Source organism: Clinocottus analis, unplaced genomic scaffold (assembly GCF_023055335.1).
Source record: "Clinocottus analis isolate CAN_PGR_092001 unplaced genomic scaffold, fCliAna1.0.p SCAF_5, whole genome shotgun sequence".
Taxonomy (NCBI): Eukaryota; Metazoa; Chordata; class Actinopteri; order Perciformes; family Cottidae; genus Clinocottus; species Clinocottus analis.
This window is the reverse complement of record NW_027176207.1, coordinates 1,003,628-1,023,005: the sequence shown is the minus strand read 5'-3', so window position 1 is coordinate 1,023,005 and position 19,378 is coordinate 1,003,628. Positions and strand designations below refer to the sequence as shown.

General features: G+C 46.1%; 2 protein-coding genes across 2 annotated transcripts; both read left to right on the top strand.

The window, feature by feature from the left end:
• The first annotated feature begins 17 nt into the window (after positions 1-17).
• vps51 (VPS51 subunit of GARP complex) lies at positions 18-5,741 on the top strand. Its single transcript, XM_068599711.1, has 11 exons — positions 18-384; positions 1,283-1,412; positions 1,508-1,654; positions 1,762-1,981; positions 2,296-3,220; positions 3,318-3,533; positions 3,764-3,847; positions 3,981-4,115; positions 4,209-4,330; positions 4,749-4,836; positions 4,908-5,741. The coding sequence occupies exons 1-11, from the start codon at positions 193-195 to the stop codon at positions 5,166-5,168; spliced, it is 2,520 nt and encodes an 839-aa protein (XP_068455812.1). The 5' UTR covers positions 18-192; the 3' UTR covers positions 5,169-5,741.
• Positions 5,742-6,241: 500 nt separating this feature from the next.
• On the top strand, positions 6,242-17,489 carry tm7sf2 (transmembrane 7 superfamily member 2). Its single transcript, XM_068600965.1, has 11 exons — positions 6,242-6,321; positions 7,649-7,731; positions 8,283-8,479; positions 9,752-9,806; positions 10,190-10,384; positions 11,641-11,744; positions 13,468-13,587; positions 13,713-13,881; positions 14,473-14,553; positions 14,759-14,881; positions 17,089-17,489. Exons 2-11 carry the CDS (start codon positions 7,659-7,661, stop codon positions 17,247-17,249), a joined length of 1,278 nt encoding a protein of 425 aa, XP_068457066.1. The 5' UTR covers positions 6,242-6,321; positions 7,649-7,658; the 3' UTR covers positions 17,250-17,489.
• Positions 17,490-19,378: the final 1,889 nt, after the last annotated feature.

Sequence of the window (19,378 nt, the reverse complement as noted above, 5' to 3'; positions counted from 1 at the left end):
TACAAACCCGGAAATGGTGACGTTTTCAAGCTAACTGCTTGTGTATCGGCAGTAATAAGCCATTTTACAAATAATTATTTGGGGGAAGCGCTCTTATTAAGAGCAAGTGAACGTTTTAAGGCAGTAGTTGTCAGTTTCCTCCTCCCGGCGGGACGTCCTCGTCTGTGTTTATTGTCGCTTGTTCGTCTCGGTATGGACGGGGAGGCGGACGGCTTGGCGGCGGGGTCCGAGTCGGAGGACTCCGGCAGGAAGCGCCGGGTGCACGGCATGCTGAAGCTGTACTACGGGATGGACGAGGAGGGGAAGGCCGCGGAGATGGCCAAGTCCCTGGATCCCTGCGACATCAACGGGCCGCATTTTGACCACGAGGTGTTCCTCAACAAGGTGACCACTGCTGTCAAGTTACCTGCTGGTGTGACACCGCTCACCCAACGGCCTCTGACGTCATGTCAATGTTAGCGGTTGCTGAAACTCGTATGCAAAGAAACGTGCTTTGCAGGTTTTCTATAGACTGTTGTTTAATTACAAAAACTATCAAATCAATTACATTTTTCATTTTAAAGCGATGACATGTTGCAAAGTCTCTTTCGGTGTGTCAGGGAGTATGGACACCTGTACGCAGGCAGACAGTTTCATTTTATACGATCTTGGGATTAAGATCCTCCAAAATATCACAAAGCTAAGTGTGAAAATGATTCAGTTTTCATGACCAACAATGCATGTAAGCATGCTCATTCAACTGACATTGCACAAACACAAATGGACTGGCCATTTTCACCACATGTTGCATCCAATGACCAGTAAACACAATGACACACACACACACACACACACACACACACACACACACACACACACACACACACACACTGCGCTATGTTCTTGCGTTTAAATAGTTGTGATCAAATGTACACATTTACAGGCAATGGATGATAATTTATCTTTTAACACTGCTGAGGTTAAATCAGTTATGTAGAAAGCTGCATGCAATATATATATATATATATATATATATATATATATATATATATATATATATATATATATATATATATATATATATATATATGTATGTGTGTATATGTATGTGTGTATATGTATGTATGTATATGTGTATATGTATGTATGTATGTGTATATATATGTATGTATGTATGTGTATATGTATGTATGTATGTGTGTATATATATATATATATATATATATATATATATATATATATATATATATATATATATAATTTGGTTTTTGGGGGTAATTATGGTTTCTGTCTCCACATGCAGCTGAGGAGGGAGTGCTCCCTTGCAGAGCTGATGGACCAGGAGACCTGCATGGTCAAGCAGATCCGCTCTCTGGACAGTGACATGCAGACGCTGGTGTACGAAAACTACAACAAATTCATATCTGCTACCGGTGAGGCCGACTCGCTCCAAGTGAGGCTAAAAATGTTGTTGGGTTTCGTTGCATCGTCGCTGAACCTTCCTTGCTTGTTGTTTTTCTTCCCCCAGACACCATAAGAAAGATGAAGAATGATTTCAAAAAGATGGAGGATGAAATGGACGGCTTGTCTGCCAACATGGCGGCAATCACAGAGTTCAGCGCTTGCATCAGTGGAACTCTGCAAGACCAGCACGCTCAGATTACCAAACTCTCAGGTGAGGCCGGAGCCGAGGAGTGTGTGTGAGTGTGTGTGTGTTCTGTGTCAGGCTTGAGGGGCTTCACGGTGATAACTTCCATATTTGTGTCTTGTCCTCCTTCACAGGGGTGCACACTCTGTTAAGGAAGCTGCAGTTTCTGTTCGAGCTGCCTGCCAGATTAAATAAGTGTCTGGAGCTGCAGGCCTACGCTCAGGCGGTGAGGTCGCACCGCCGCGCCCGCTGCGTGCTGCAGCAGTACAGCCACCTGCCCTCCTTCAAGGGAATCCAGGACGACTGTCACGCCATCATGGACACGCTGGCTCAGGAGCTGCGACAGAAGTTCAGGTGGGAACCTGGAAACGTTCATTCACATGATGGACTCCTCTCTGTAGAAACACAACACATAGGAGTCACACGTGTTGCCCAACAGGAAATGTGGTTTTATTTTACATCATAGAAATAAATAAGGAATAAATACATTCGACAAAACCTCTTGTATTCAAACGTCTTTTAGACTGTTTCCAATGTTTTTGTCCTGATTTCACTAAAACTAATATTGGCTTTAATATATATTTCAGATGTTTAGTCATTAATGTTTAAAGATATATTTATTTCTTGTAGATCAACTCTTTCCACCTGTGTGTTTGTTTATCTTAAAGGGATGGCGGATCAAGCGCTAAAGATTTATCCGAGTGCGTGGAGCTGCTGCTGCAGCTGGATGAGCCGGCCGAGGAGCTCTGTGATAAATTCCTGAGCCATGCGAGATCTCGCCTCGAGTCGGACCTCCAGGGTCTGGAAGCAGAGATAAGGCCGTACCCGACCGCCTCGGCTGTAATCGATGCTCCCGCACGCAAGCCGGCGTCTCCCGCAGCAGCTGGATCCCCGACTGATAACGCCCCTAAAGCGAGCGCCATCCCTTCCCCCGCCTGCAACACTGACATCCTGGAATTCATCGACAGGGGCTGCAATGAATTTGTGAGCAGCTTGTGCTTAGTCATCACATCCTATCAGGAGCTGTTCATCAACCATGCTCAGAAAGGCGAGCTGGCGTCCAAAAACATCCCGCAGATGGCGAGCGGCAAGCTGAACGCCTTCGTGGACGATCTGGCCGCTCGGTACTTCTCGCTGGTGGAGCAGAGGATTCAGGAGGAGAAAGGCGTCGGCGATAACTCGCTCCTGGTCCGCGCGCTCGACCGCTTCCACCGCCGGCTCCAGGCCGTCACCAAACTGCTGCCGGGCTCCGCCGTGCCCAACCAGGGGACGGAGATCGTGATGCGGGCCGCGAAGGAGCGCGTGAAGCAGTACCTGTCGGCCCTGCAGAGCTTCTACATGGACAGCCTGACAGACGTGCGGCAGGCGCTGGCGGCGCCGCGGCTCTCCGTGGCCAGCGCGGCGGCGGCGGCGGCGGCCGGAGGCGGAGCTCTTCTCGGGGGACCGGCCTCCGGCCGAGACGCTCCCACCGGCCTGCCGGAGCTGCTCTCCTCCCTGTCGGCCTCCATCCTCAATCAGATCAAGTCGGTGTTGGCGTCGGTGCATCTCTTCACGGCGAAGGACATCGCCTTCTCCAACAAGCCGTACTTTAAGGTGATGAGTTGTGTAGTGGAACCAGCTCGCCCACCAGAGAAAAAAAAAAAGTGTTTCCAACTTTCCCCCCGTAGTGACGTCTGTCTCCTCCTCACAGGGCGAGTTCTGCAGCCAGGGCGTCCGTGAGAGTCTGGTGGTGAGCTTCATCAAGTTTGTGTGCCAGTCTTCTCGGCAGTTTTGCGACAGCGCCGGAGACAAAGGAGGCTCGACTCCTCCGGCTCTTCTGCTGCTGCTGTCTCGCCTCTGCTTGGACTACGAGACCTCGACCATCTCCTACATCCTCACTCTCACAGATGAGCAGTTCCTCGTGCAGGTGAGCGGCTGTCGTCTCATGAGCGCAGCGGCATGCACAAAAGGCTGTGATACACTGTGAAATACATTATTTATTGTCTTTCTTTGGCCTTTTAGTGCATCAGCACTGATGAATGTGACTAAATGTCATGGTTCTTTGCAGTGTTTCCACAACATGTAATTCCTTGATGTATATTTCCCTCCCTAAAGGTAACCTGTTTCACTAAACCAGGGTCTTCTTCTCATTCCCAGCATCACAGTCCTGTAACACCCGTCACAACGCTGTGTGCAGAAGCCAGAGAGGCAGCACAGAAGCTGTTGAACCATTATGTGAAGGTAGGTGACGGTGTTCACCTCCAACATTCACACCGGTACCTTCCTCACCGAGGAGAAAGAGAGACACACATGCATGAAAATAATCTCACAAATTTGTATAATTAATTGTGTGTGTGTTTTGTTTTTGTTGCAGGTTCAGGGTCTGATTATCTCCCAAATGCTGAGGAAGAGCGTGGAAACGCGAGACTGGGTGAACACCATCGAGCCGCGAAATGTCCGCGCCGTGATGAAGCGCGTCGTCGAGGACACCACCTCCATCGACGTGCAGGTCACAGCTCGCGGCGTCTCCGTCTGCGGTCGTGTGCTCGAGTCCGCTCGGCGGCTTCCCTCCGTCTCATGAAGCCTCTCTGCTCTGCCACAGGTCGGCCTCCTGTACGAGGAAGGCGTGAGGAAAGCGCACAGCAGCGACTCCAGCAAACGCACTTTCTCTGTCTACAGCAACTCCAGGCAGCAAGCGCGCTACGCCGCCAGCTACACCCCGAGGTACACGAGCCGGACGAATGCACGACAGGAAGTTTGTTTGTTTGGTTTAATGACGGCGTTCTAATATGTTTACAACACATCAGACTCCGTCTGTATGAGAACAAACAAATGAAGTCAAAGTCATGTAAATCTAGGACGTCAAAAGTGCTCCTGAATAAATCTAAAGCCAAGATGCATCACTGTGTGTGTGTGTGTGTGTGTGTGTGTGTGTGTGTGTGTGTGTGTGTGTGTGTGTGTGTGTGTGTGTGTGTGTGTGTGTGTGTGTGTGTGTGTGTGCATACAAACAAGACACACACATTAAATCTGGATGGCGTCCTTCACTTTTACTGCAGGGGGATAATTGTCACTGAGTGGTTGTTAATCAGGAGAATAAGGTCATTGTTCTAACTGTGCATCCACTTGTCTGCTGTGCCTGCAGCGCTCCCATGGATACTAATCTCCTGAGCAACATACACAAGCTGTTTTCAGAGAGGATCGACATCTTCAGCTCGGTGGAGTTCAACAAGGTGAGTGCGAGGTCTTTGTGTTGCCTTCAGGGAAGGTGCGTCTCTCTCACGCGGCGCTTCACTGCCTGCAGGTCTCCGTGATCACGGGCATCATCAAAATCAGTCTGAAGACGTTCCTGGAGTGCGTTCGGCTGCGCACCTTCGGCCGCTTCGGGCTGCAGCAGATCCAGGTGGACTGCCACTACCTGCAGATGTACCTGTGGCGGTTCGTCTCCGACGAGAACCTCGTGCACTTCCTGCTGGACGAGATCGTGGGGAGCTCCGCCCACCGCTGCCTGGACCCCGCCCCGATGGAGCAGAGCGTGATCGAAGTCATCTGTGAACGAGGTTAAAGCTCAAAGTGCGGCGCAGCCGGCCGGTCCTCAAACACCAGATCACTCCACAGAGTTACAACATGCACTGGAGTCCAAATGCAAAGACTCCCTCACGACGAACTGGTCAATGTATTGATCCAGATTCACACTAGACTGTAAAAGTGTATTTTAACTACTGTAAGAACAACAAAACAATCTTCCAACACTAAAGAAAATCCATTATTGGTCGTTGTGTTGTAGATTAAATGCATTTGAGATGGATCAACGATACATTCCTGGCTCTTGCCACACAAAGTGCACATGAGCCTGAAGTACATTACAACAGTCAGAACATGAGAAAGAAAACTCCTCATCTCATCTGCCTATCTGCAAAGATAGAAAGTCATATATTACCCTGGTAACAGCAGAGCTTTGCAGCGCATGTTCTCCTGGAAGGAAACGTGTTTAACGTGAAGACAGAATATGAACGACTAAAGAGGAAAGTTGTGTCCTTTGTAAATCTCCTGTATTATTAAATTATCTTTTTTTTGTTTGCTGAATAATTTGCAATCTGATTGTCTTCTGATGATGTAATCCATGTCTAGCATTAAAGTAAGGACAGCAGATTTACTGTAGTTATTTTCTGTGCCTGGTCTTTCACAGATAAACACGTTAGGAAAAGTTCCTCCATCCCTTTGAGTTCAACCTTTATGTCGACTGAACACTCCAGTGGTCGTTCCTGCTATACCGCCGTTTCTACAATAATCATATTTGAAATCACAATTTTAAATAATTAGTTCTATAAAGTTGTATTCATGTAGAAGGTTAGAGCTCCTGCAGACTAATATTGATCAGCCCACACATACGGATGATTATTTTAACCTCTGATATTGACCTATACGTTTCCCATAAGTCACTATTCTTAAATCACGTAAAACAAAACAACATGAAAGATTTCCCAACATCTGCAGCCATTCCTCGCTCGGTCTGTCGCCACCTGAGGAGCTCACGTGATTGGCCGAGCCGCCTTCGCCCCACCCTCTTCTGATGACCACGGAAGCATCTGATTGGCTCAGAGGCGGCTTCGGGAGGTTCTGCGTGTTTTGGGGGCGTGTCCTCCCGCAGGCTGCCGGTGGGCTCGTTGATGGGATCAATCTCCTCCGTTTCTCCTCCAGCTGCTCGAGTCCCGCCGGTAAGAGCTGCTGTCCCGCCGCGTTGCGGTTCTCTGTGTTTTCTAACCACTAAAACCGTTTCTCTCGCGCCGGGGCGCGTGCACCGGGGCGCGTGCACCGGCCTCTCTCTCTCGGTTCACAGCAGAGGAACCGAGCTGGACTTTGTCTCGCTGCTTATTACAACACTACACACTACACACGCTACACAACAGACTCACTAAAGGATGTAGCAGAGTTTGAAAAACAATTGCAACTTAAAGAGTATTTTAATATGATTTTTTCGGACATCATCGTTGATCGTTTTGCTCTTATTTCCGTGTGATATTGTGTACCTGAAGGCAGCATTTTGTGTGACTCACATATTAATGACATGTGAGTGATTGTGTCACCCTGACAGTGTACTAGTAGTTATACTACTTACAGTACAATACCTTTATGTTGAAGTACTCTGCTACACGTTTCATTCTGATGTGTTTCAGAATAACCAGCAGGTGCTTTTACTTTATCAAAGGTACAAAACCCTGAACATTCATAGTGTTAAATATGTTGTTCTTGTCTGTTATTATTATTATTTCTGTCGTTATTGATGCGTTATAAGGAGGGTGGTGTCTTAGTGCCACATTATCCTGATGAAACCTTCCTGATACCTTCATGTGAACCCTCACACAGTCTCTGCTAACTAAAGTTTATTAATGTAGTAAATGTTAATTAATGTTGTGGAGTTGAATAGTACACAGCAACATACATTTGAAATACAAAAGTACTCTTAAATACCTCGTTTTTTCAGTAAATACTGCTGTTAACAAGCATCAATCTTACTCTCATTCCAGACTCAAGGTCCAGATAATACAAAAGACATTAAATAGAATAAAATAGATAAAAGCACATTTAAATACATAAACCTGTTAATGCTTAATAAATAGATAGCTGCACTAATGTTTGATAGCGGGTTAAACTGTACTTTATGTTTGATAAAACCAAGATGATCTCATTTTCAGAGTCTTTAACTCGACAGATAAATCTATTTATGAAACTTCTTAGAACAGCTTGAACGTATGAAACTAACGTTTCAGTGGCTCTCCAGCAGCTCGGCCTCTTCAGTCGCGTCCTCATGGCGTCATCACGCGCTGCCTGAAGACTCTGTAGCCTCGCTTTCTGTAATTAGAGCACTTGTGTGCAGTGTAGTGGTGCACAATCTGCTCTAAACACACAACTCTTCACTGCGTCTGCACACACACCAAAGTCCTCATCGTCAGAAGTCTCATCTGTTCTGATTGTCGTCTCATTGCCATTTATTTGACCTCTAAATGTCTTTATTTTGACTGAACTACTTGCATGTTTTCACAGGAGATCAATAATGAAGCCCAACAGTCCAGCACTCAAACACAGGACGTCACATGACACAGAGAGGGAGTTTGGAGGAGCGCTGGGTGAGTCTCAACACGTCCTCCATCCTTTTATAACAGAACCACGGACTCCACACTGTGTGGACATGACGATGCCTGCGGCTACGCTAACACAATTCCTCCATCTTCTTCTCGCCTTGCACTGTGGTCGTGTGTGTGTCACTCTGTGATTTTATCAAAGTAAATGTCGGTAAATAAAAGAGCATTGATGCCACTTCACTTCACTTCACTTCACTTTACTTTACGATGTGATGAGGAGAGATTGTTGTATTTGTTGTTTCGTGAAACTCATTCTGCCTCAATAGAAAAGACACAATACAATAAAGAATCAACACAACTGCACAGGTATGACTGTCACTGTCGGCGTGAAGAGAGAGAACAGGTGTGTCAGGTGTGAGGAAGAGGAAGTGAAGCTGGCGTTGTGCTGCGCCGCGCTGGCAGCTGAACTAACTGCTCTGCAGTTATTGAACATGATTCATGAGTCACATGAATCACACGTGAGCTGAATCGGTCTCTCTGCTCTTCCCCGTGATGTCGCTTCGTCGCCGTCTCTCTTCTTCCTGTGGTACCTGCAGGCGCTCTCTGCATCCCCGTCTCTCTCCCGCTGACGGTGCTGTTCCTGATGGCGGCGAGCCGCTCCCCCGAGGCCGGCGTGCTGCAGTGGCCGCCCGCCCTGCCCTCCAGGGACCAGCTGTGGGACCCCGCGGCCCCCGTGCTGCTGCTGGGCTGGATCGCTCTGCACGCCCTCCTCTACCTGATGCCGCTCGGAAAGGTAGGACTCGCCACCTGGAGCCTCGGCCTCCAGGTGGAACTCTCATCCGCTGATGAAGAACCAGACCAATCAGAGGCGTCTGGGGAAGAAACGCAGGACGAATGAAACAGTGAACCATAGAAGCCTCTGTGTTGTGTTAAAGTACACACACACACACACACACACACACACACACACACACACACACACACACAAACACACACACGGTTATATACTGTTCATACATACTCTGGTAAACATTGATTTATGAATGAATGATGTAGTTTTGGTGATAATTAATACTGATAAATGATGATTATTGTCTCAACTTGTGAATATGATCATCTAGTGTCATCAATGTGGACTGATATAGATCTTCATGACTCTGCAAGAAGTAAATATAATAATAATGATAATAATAATAATAATAATAATAGAAGTAGATACAATAATAATAAAAGAAGTAGATATAATAATAATAATAATAATAATAATAATAATAATAATGATAATATAAGTAGATACAATAATAATAATAAAAGAAGTAGATATAATACTAATAATAATAATAAAAGAACTAGATATAATAATATAAGTAGATATAATAATAATAATAAATATAAGTACATACAATAATAATAATAAAAAGTAGATATAATAAAAATAATAAAAGAAGTAGATATAATAATAATAATAATAATAATAATAATAATAATAATAATAATAATAATAATAATAATAATAGAAATAGATATAATATATAATAATAGCACACAAGCTGAAAAAAGAAAGCAATCATCATAAAGTCATAAAGCGCTAACATTAGCCGCCACAACTCGACATGAAGAGATTCTCATTGGTTAGAGGAGAGATTGAAGGTCACAAAGTCTCTTTAACCACTTTAACGGTTTGAAGCGGGACATTTTCATATGTTTGCACATAATATGATGAATACTGACAGCGGAGAAAGATTCTAATAAAGTCACATTGTGATGGATTTCATCACCAATCTTTAGCATTTACTGTGTATTATATGAACAATATATTCATGTACTGCGTATTATATGCACAATATGTTCATGTACTGTGTATTATATGCACAATATGTTCATGTACTGTGTATTATATGCACAATATGTATGCTACATGAATTCTTACATTATGATTAGTAGACTTTCAAGCCATATATTGTGTAATAAAAGCCGTATTTGATCCCCATAGACACGTTCTCTGCTCTGACTGAGACTCTGTCCTGATGATGAGTGAACACTGAATGAGTGTGTCTCCCTGCAGGTGTCTGAAGGGTTAATGCTGAGCGATGGAACGCGCCTCAAGTATCCCATAAACGGTATCTATACTCCTGACCATAAAACACAATGTTTTCCCTTTTGGATTCTTTATTTTTACCAGATAGTCACAGTTCAAACCTTTTCTTCATATTGCCGCTGTGACCCTGCAGGATAATTGTGCTCTTGCACATGATTGTCTCTAATACTGCAGTAATTTGATGACAGCTATTAATATTTCACAGCGGCGCTCATATCGTTATGAGAGCGGTTGTTTAGTCTTTCACGTGTCCTGCTGTTGGTTTCTTCAGTGTGACCTGGCAACACGTTGCAGCTGCTGTGACCTTGAGTTGACTGAAGTTACACAATCAGAAGTTCCTTCTCTTCCTTCCTGTGTCTCTGTCCTCCGGCGGCGGCGTTCAGCTCTGTGTGTTCTCTCCCTCAGGTTTTCACGGCCTGTGCGTCAGCTGTGTGCTGCTGATGTTGCTGCTGGCGCTCGGCGCTCCTCTGGGCTCGCTGTTCGAGCTGCTGTTGCCTCTGGCGGCGTGCGCTATGGCGGTGTCGTTCCTGTTCTCCGTCTACCTCTACATCCGCTCCTTCTGGGTGCCGCCTCATGCTCTCGCTGTGGGGGGCAACACAGGTGAGAGGGCAGTTCTGCACTGAAGGAAGTGCACCTGCGAAACGCTATTCTGAGTAAAGTCACGGCTGGTACGGGCAGCATTCTGCAGGCCTCTTTTGATGTTTGCTGGATGGTTTTGGCATCCCTGTGGGTGATGATGCAACAGCCCGGCTCTGCAGGAGCCTGCAGGCATCAAGTGAACTCCCTTTGGAGTAACCCGACCCGCTGTGCGCGCTCCGCTGCATCTGGAGGCAGAAACCAGAGAACGGCAGGTTTTACCTTTCAGCGTCTGCTCGCTCGTGAGGACGCTCATCAGCAAGTTACTAAAAACACAAGAAGAGCGCGGCCACAACAACGCGCTGGTTCCACGCCATGCGACGACCTCGTGCTGGTTCAGCTGCCATGAAATGAACTACGGTTAGATGTTAGAGGCACCGATGAATAAAAGAGCAGAATAAAAAACTAGTCATTGGCTAAAGAGATGGATATCCATATATATATATATATATATATATATGCAAAACTAATGGTATCCTCAAGTGCCTCAAGTGATAATTGACAAATGTCGTCATAATACCGTTGAACCTGTGTGACTGCACTGCAGTCCACCATCACTGTAACACATCAGCTCCTTTAACGGTTGTTGTTTGAAGACATTCTGGTTTTTGCAGCACATATTTTACCTGCTTGGATCTGTGACATCACACATCTAAAAGGAATTACAGCTGTGCTTTTCCAACAGATGATGAGCACTGCACGTTAATGTGACAGCGCTTTGTCAAGCGAAAGCATGACAACACACACAGACACACACAAAACACAACACACGCTGCATGAACATGCTGAGTGTCTGGCAGTAGTTCTTGAGAATAATAAAAGGTCATAAATAACCATAGTTTAACCTCCATAACCTGATGTTTGAAGCAGGTTTGATCTCACCAGGTGATTAAATACGTCGTCCATAAAAGTCTTCATGGAGCGTTCAGTGTGGACAACAAGATCTGAATGTGTAGAAAGTTAGAAACCTTCATGTGTTCATTGTAAATGAATAAATCATCTCCTCAGGTTGCGTCACATTATGACCAAATATGACCATAAAGATGGCGGCATGCGAGAACCTCACGACGTCCTCTGCTCACAGCTTCCAGCTGCTGGCTCATGAACTGACTTCTAAAGTATTAATGAGAAGATGTGTGTGTCTGTACATCCTCACCTCATGCTTCAGCTGTCGGCCGTGCTGTGGACTCACTGCAGCATCCGTCCCTCTGTCTGTCCAGGAAATCCTCTGTATGACTTCTTCATCGGACGGGAGCTGAACCCCCGCATCGGAAACTTTGACCTGAAATATTTCTGTGAGCTCCGGCCGGGTCTGATCGGCTGGGTGAGTGAACCTGCCGGGAGCAATGCACCCGTTATTACAGCTCTTTGAATACTGATGAACACTTATGTTTCATACAAATTGTTTTATATAATTATCCTTTGTTGCCGTTTTCTCTCCCAAAGAGAAAGGAAGTTAAAACAATGTCATTAAAATCATAAACAAACATAATTAGAATGTTTACTAAACCACAAACCTTAACTTCCTCCCTAACTGCTTAAATATATTTCACTTTATTTGTTCGTGTGAACATTTTCAAACGTAAACCTTCATGGATGCTGCTGGCGGCCAGCAGGTGGCGCTGCTGCTCTCCGGTGCCGATGAGCAGTCAGACTCTTTTTCTCCCCGGTGACCCGACACGGTGACGCGTGTTGGACGACGTCTCAGTTTGAGTCTGAATCATGAGAAATATGGAAATGTATGAATCCCAGTCAGACGTTCAAACAGGAAACCTGAAGATGAAGCTTCAGCAGGTTCCTCTTCATCCTCACTCGACCCAGCGGCCGCAGAGGAGTCACATGGTGAAGGTCCTGTGTTCACGTCCCTCTCTCTGCTCGCAGCTCAAACTGAGTCTGAGCTCATGAATGTCGTGCAGGTGCGTAGGAGAGAAGCTGCAGACGCCGAGTGGGAGACGCTCGTTTCCTCCTGAACGTTTAAACCTTTCAACTTTACCTTTCAACACCTTACAAAGGCTGAACGTGACATTTAAATTAGTGTGTTTTTTTAAGATATAAATGACGTTCATAGTGTTGTAGAGTCCATTAAACGTGACTTGGCTATTTGTAAACAGATTAAACGATAAACTACATTTATGAGAGCGAGCTTCCAGCTGATGTCATCGCACGCTGAGAGAACGACGCTCTTCTTCAAAGGAAATGTAAAACAAGAAGAAAAATGTAAATGTAAAACAAGAAGAAAAATGTAAATGTAAAACAATAACTCACACAGTGAAGTGAAGGAGATCCAACTTCACTGATATGAAGTGTGAGCTATGAGTTATGAGACATGACTTCTAAACCTCAAAACCACTTTGTTCTCATCACCAACCTGAGAATATGAAATATTAATGTCAATTTACAAACACTGCTGTGTGAAGGTAACACTTTATTTAACAGCATTATTTGTATTAATTGGTAACAAACACTCAGTGGTTACTTTAGTGGGAGCATCAACACAGCTGTGTTAGAATATCAGAAGCTTTCACAAAGCCTGTGATACTAATTAATACTACTAATAATAATTATAATGGTGGCCTGATGTGTGAAAGTTAAAGGTGCCGTCGTACTCGACATGTTCTGGTCCTTCTTTACAAGCGTGAGGGAACATGAGAAACAGCTGTGAATATAACATAACGTATAATGCAGAGCTGTCAAGCTCATGTCAGTGAAGGGGCCACATGACGTCAAGTTAAATAATGACGCATAATTAACGACAATGTTTCTCTATGTTTAAGTCATTGGTGAAGGTTTTTAGATGATGAACTCCATTTTAAGGTCTTTCAACAATTACCTCGAAACATAAAGAGCAAACATTCAGACGTCAGCCCTGTGTTCATCTGCCTCTCCTCTGCAGGTTCCCTCGCTTTGTGACGCCACTTTCATGACGTCATCCATGTTTAACGACTTATAATTCATGTGTTTGATGCTTTCTGTTCTGATCCAGCTCCTCACAGGATGCTGCGCGCTGCGTTCTGACCCGCGATGCTAATCGGCGTTCACTCCTGCAGGTGGTCATCAACCTCGGCATGCTGATGAAGGAGGTGGAGCTCCGCGGTTCCCCGTCCCTCGCCATGCTGCTGGTCAACGGCTTCCAGCTGCTGTACGTTGCAGACGCTCTGTGGAACGAGGTGAGGTCACGGAGGCCGCGCGCCGCGCGTCACGCGTGTGTTAGCGTGTCAGTCCTCACAGAGACATCTTTGTAACTGCCGTCAGACTTCTGTCACTTGACCTCATGCGCGCTGGCGTCCACCAGGAGGCCGTTCTGAGCACCATGGACATCGTGCACGACGGCTTCGGCTTCATGCTGGTGTTCGGGGACCTGGCCTGGGTCCCCTTCACCTACGGCCTGCAGGCCTCCTTCCTGGTGCTGCACCCACAGGCCCTCAGCTGGACGCGGGCGGCGGCCATAGCGGCGCTGAACGGTGAGCGTGTGTGTGTGTGTGTGTGAGTGAGTGTGTGAGTGAGTGTGTGCGCGTGTGTGTGTGTGTGAGAGAGTGTGTGTGTGTGATTGTGATCGTGTGTGTGTGTGTGTGTATGAGTGTGTGTGTGTGTGTGTGAGCGTGTGTGTGTGTGAGTGAGTGTATGTGTGCGTGTGTGTGTGTGAGAGAGTGTGTGTGTGTGTGTGTGTGTGTGTGTGTGTGTGTGTGTGTGAGTGATTGTGAGCGTGTGTGTGTGTGTGAGAGAGTGTGTGTGTGTGTGTGTATGAGTGTGTGTGTGTGTGAGCGTGTGTGTGTGTGAGTGTGAGTGTGAGTGTGTGTGTGAGTGTCTGTGTGTGATTGTGAGCATGAGAGAGTGTGTGTGTGTGTGTGTGTATGTGTGTGATTGTGAGCGTGTGTGAGCGTGTGTGTGTGTGTGTGTATAAGCGCGTGTGTGTGTGTGAGTGTGTGTGTGAGCGTGTGTGCGTGTGTGTGTGTGTGTGTGTGTGTGTGTGTGTGTGTGTGTGTGTGTGTGCGGTACCTTGTGTGTGTCGTGGTTAAAGATGGCGACCGTAACGTTCGTCTCTTCGTCATCAGGTATCGGATATTATATTTTCAGAAAATCCAACTCACAGAAGAACCAGTTCAGACGAGACCCGACGCACTCCAGTGTTGCAGGTCAGTGATTTGTTCCCGAGTGTGTTCTCATGAAGTGTTCCAACACACACACATATACACATATACATATATACATATATACAAACATATACACACATATATACAGATATACATATACATACATACATATATACAGATATACATACATATACGTACATCCTTGTGCTTCCTGCACTCAGAAACCTGCTCCCTCTCCTCCCTGCAGGACTGGAGACCATCGCCACGGCGTCGGGGAAGCGCCTGCTGGTGTCCGGCTGGTGGGGCCTCGTCCGGCATCCCAACTACCTGGGCGACCTGCTGATGGCGCTGGCCTGGTCGCTGCCGTGCGGTGAGACGGCCGCCGCTGAGGCCCGTGATGCCACGCAGAGCGCGGCAGCATCGCTGCGTCAAAACGCCGTTTATTGTTCTATTGATGCACACGGAAGGTGGACAAAATACCAGAAACACCTCACGTGTCAGGCGGTTCACATGTTAAGTGTGTGTCTGTTGTGTGTCTGTTGAGTAACACACAATGTACACAACCGCATCGCTGTGCTGGATGTTGAAGATGTCGAGCAGGGCAGCAGCTTATGAGTCATATTCAAGCAACATTATGCAAGAATCGGTATTTTTGCCATTTGGAGTCCCAACAGTTCTGGAGCGCTACACAACTGTCATGAACACACACACATCTGCACACACGCGTTTACTAACAGGAAGGATTTGGAACACAGAACCTCGCTGACTCACAAGGAAGATGATATTATTGTTCTATAACTAAAGAGAGTTTTAATGCTGCCGGTGTTCCAGTGTGACAGCGTGTGCTGAGGTCACATCCTGTAGCACCGACTCAACTGACTGGAAGGGTATCGATCACGACGCAGGCAGATCTATTCAATTCAGTTCTATGTATTTACTTCTACTTCACAGACTGGAATTTTAATTCCTGATTAAGTTTTGATCCACTTGTTGCTGCTTGAACGTGGTTTACTCTTTAATTGTAAACGCTGCATATGTCGGTGTTCCTTCACCAAGTCAGTGATTATGTGTTCAACGTACGATGTTACACATTAAAGAGTGATCCCGTCTCCTCACACACACACACACACACACACACACACAGCCGGGTATCGGTGTTGGCATCGGGACTGAAAGGTTATTTTAAGCTGCGTGATGTTGCTTTCAGGTGAGTTATTGTTATTAGAGCCACGTGGTTCATGCAGCATTTAGATGCTGTACTTTGTTTCTTTGTTGCCTTTTTTTCAGATTCAGGCCCCAATTCTGTTATTAGTTTGTCTAAATAAATAAAAAAAAGAAGTCCAGTGCATCCACCAGATGCTAAAAGCTCTTCTGCTCGCGCCTCCTGTCGGTCTGTCTGCTGGTGACAGTGTGAGGCTGTAAAGAGCTTTTCACTGGAAACAGATGAAATCAACACGATCAGAGCGCTGAAGCTGCCGGAGCATCAGGACAAAGACGCGTAAAAGCTCAGCGGAGCCGCCCGTCACGTCGTAGTGATCTGTGAGTTGGTCCCCTCCAGAGATACACAAGTAATAACGGATCCATTGATTTTAAAGCCACTTAAAACCAGGAAGTGCGTGACCACAGCCAGGAGAACAAAGTCCGACCTCTTTCAGCTGTGGAGACGTTTTGGTGGCGACCAGAGAAGCTCGTGTCCTTCCTGTTATTAGATAATCTCAGCGTGTTGGTGACTGATGCAGCAACAATGTGCTCCCTTTGTTCCTCTGTAAGCTGCCTCATGTTCCCTTCAATGCTAAAATGGAGTCTGTCAGACTTTTGTTCCAGCTGACACTTCCTGCTCATTATTCCAACTTTGTGTGACTCGCTGGTGGAGCTGCCTTTGTAATCGAGATGTACTTTAGAGTCGACTTTAATTATGCACTCAAATGATTGTTCTTTAAATCATGACGGCGTAGTCGAGACGTGTGAGTGCTGCAGCGACCGAGAGGAACATCCAGACCCTGCAACAAAGACGCAAAACATGTCTCACTGAGAAAAAAACATTCTCAAACTAAATAAAACTCCCATTGAGGTGAATCACCTGAAACATGGTGATTAAAAGTGTTCTTCCTGTGTGATGCCTGAACACATAACGGCTCCATGCAGAGCGTCCACATCCTCTGAAAGAGGCCGGCTGTCCTCTGCTGTGATGATAACTTCCCGTGGGATTATTAATCACATGTATTCGTTGCCAGGAGCAGAGACAGAAGTACTTTGAATGAGTGAAGCTCTACCTTCTTAAATTCTTCTGGTTCTCAACACTCAGAGGCCACCGTGACGTCCTCATGGCTTCACCTCATGGCGCCTTTAGACCGGCCTCTGCATGATGTGATAACAGAGGACCTGCACCTTCTTTCAGAGACGTTCAGGTTCCTCAGTCTCATGGCCACCAGGAGATCTGCAGCGTTTGTGTGTAATATCACACACAAAGTTCAATGAGAAGTCTGAATATATCAGTGAAACAGTCGCTGATTGAGTGGAAGTAAGTTTCTTCCAGCGTTCATGAATATGTTGTGTTATGTATTGTCTGCTCTGCAGGGTTCTCTCACCTCCTGCCGTACTTCTACGTGTTGTACTTCACCGTGCTGCTGATCCACAGAGAGGCGCGCGATGAGCGTCAGTGTCGGGCCAAGTACGGGCCGGCGTGGGCCTCGTACTGCCGCCGCGTGCCCTTCAGGATCTTCCCCTACGTCTACTGAACAGGAAGCCGCAAACCGAGCGACGACTTGAAATGAAGAATCCAGTTCCAGCTCCACAGCCCGCGTGGTGTCGTCTGCAGGGATGTCTTCATCCCGTCAGCCTCGTTGGCTTCAGCACGACACGACGCTCACTGGAGTCTGACTCTTCATCTGCTTTTATTACGTTTAAACCCTCAGAGGAGCGTGTGTCAGTCTGCACACGCGTGTCTCTGTTCAGCATTCCAGTGCTGAAGCTAATGCTGAAGCACATCAGGAAAAATTAGATCAAATCTTATAAAAGTGAGAAAATCTTATTTTCATGAGAAAATGTGATCCCAGAAAAATAAAACATATTTTCATATCAACACAGTGCCTTTTTTATTAAACAGATAGTTTCACAGATTGTTAGCACTTTGTTTAGTTTGTTAACAACATCAGTGAAATCATTTGTCAAATTAATTATCTGGTTTTAATTGATAATAATTTAGGATAGGAATAAGCATTTTTTGCTTCTACTTTTATCTTTTCAGTCTCTGTTTTTGTATATTATATAGAATACTATTGTATTATAATGATTGACTTAATAAAACACAAAACAAATACATTTGAAATGAACAAATAAAAAATAGAGAAAACCACACTTGAGGTGTCTTCATTGCTCTCATAGACACACAACTCTCTGAGCATTGTGGTCAACACAATAACGTTGTGTTCATATGTGAGAGCTTAAAGCATCCAGAGGAGAATCTCCGGCTGACGAAGATGTCGGCTGCAGCTGTCTCACCATCATCTTCATCTTCATGAAACAGATTCTCTTTCCAGGACTCTTCCTCTCAGACGTTGTCTCCTGTCAGCTTTGACTTCTCTCTGTTCTAAAGCGCTCTGAGAACTCACCGTGTGAGCGCTGCATTAGCACAAATAAATGTCCTCAATCATCATTAAAGCTTCTCGGAGCGCCGGCTGCTTCACTGAGTGGGAGGCAGCGCGTTGTTAACGGGCCGCTGTGTCACCTTGAAAGTCTTCTTGAATAAAGACCACTGAGTAGTGACGATGTTATCATGGACATCAACGGGCTCCAAGCGGAGTTCGTCTCTTTCACTTCAAACACATTTACAGCCAATCAGACGTCACAACGGCTCTTTGTCTGGTGTTGACGTGTGTGTCTGCAGAGAGGTGAGCAGACAGGTGTGTGTCTGCAGAGAGGTGAGCAGACAGGTGTGTGTCTCTCTGCAGAGAGGTGAGCAGACAGGTGTGTGTGTGTGTGTGTGTGTGTGTGTGTGTGTGTGTGTGTGTGTGTGTGTGTGTGTGTGTGTGTCTCTCTCTGCAGAGAGGTGTGCAGACAGGTGTGTGTCTCTCTGCAGAGAGGTGAGCAGACAGGTGTGTGTGTCTCTGCAGAGAGGTGAGCAGACAGGTGTGTGTGTGTCTCTGCAGAGAGGTGAGCAGACAGGTGTGTGTGTGTGTGTGTGTGTGTCTCTGCAGAGAGGTGAGCAGACAGGTGACGCAGCTCCCTGCAGATCACACCTTCGTTTGACCCTTTCAGCCCATTCGCTGCCCACACAGCACTCAAGCTATTTGTGTTGTTTGTTCATATGCTAAGTGCTAATTAGGAATGTGCTTGTATAACGGTGTGTGTGTGTGTGTGTGTGTGTGTGTGTCCATGAATTAATACACAGCATTGTTACCTTCTCTGGCTGTGTGTGTGTGTGTGTGTGTGTGTGTGTGTGTGTGTGTGTTTGTGTGTGTGTTTGACGGATCAGAGTCCTAGTTCTGACAGCCAGAGAAACACTGAGTGAACAGGTGTGAACAGGTAGAGAGTGAACAGGTAGAGAGTGAACAGGTAGAGAGTGAACAGGTCGAGAGTGAACAGGTAGAGAGTGAACAGGTAGAGTGTGAACAGGTAGAGAGTGAACAGGTAGAGAGTGAACAGGTCGAGAGTGAACAGGTAGAGAGTGAACAGGTAGAGAGTGAACAGGTAGAGAGTGAACAGGTAGAGAGTGAACAGGTAGAGTGTGAACAGGTAGAGAGTGAACAGGTAGAACTCTGTTGTCACAGGAAGTGAACACTTTGTGTTGTCGTGAGCAGAAGTTTCCTCCAGAGTTGTGAGGATGAAACATTAAAGTGAATCCGTTCAGCAGGAAGCTGATGAACCT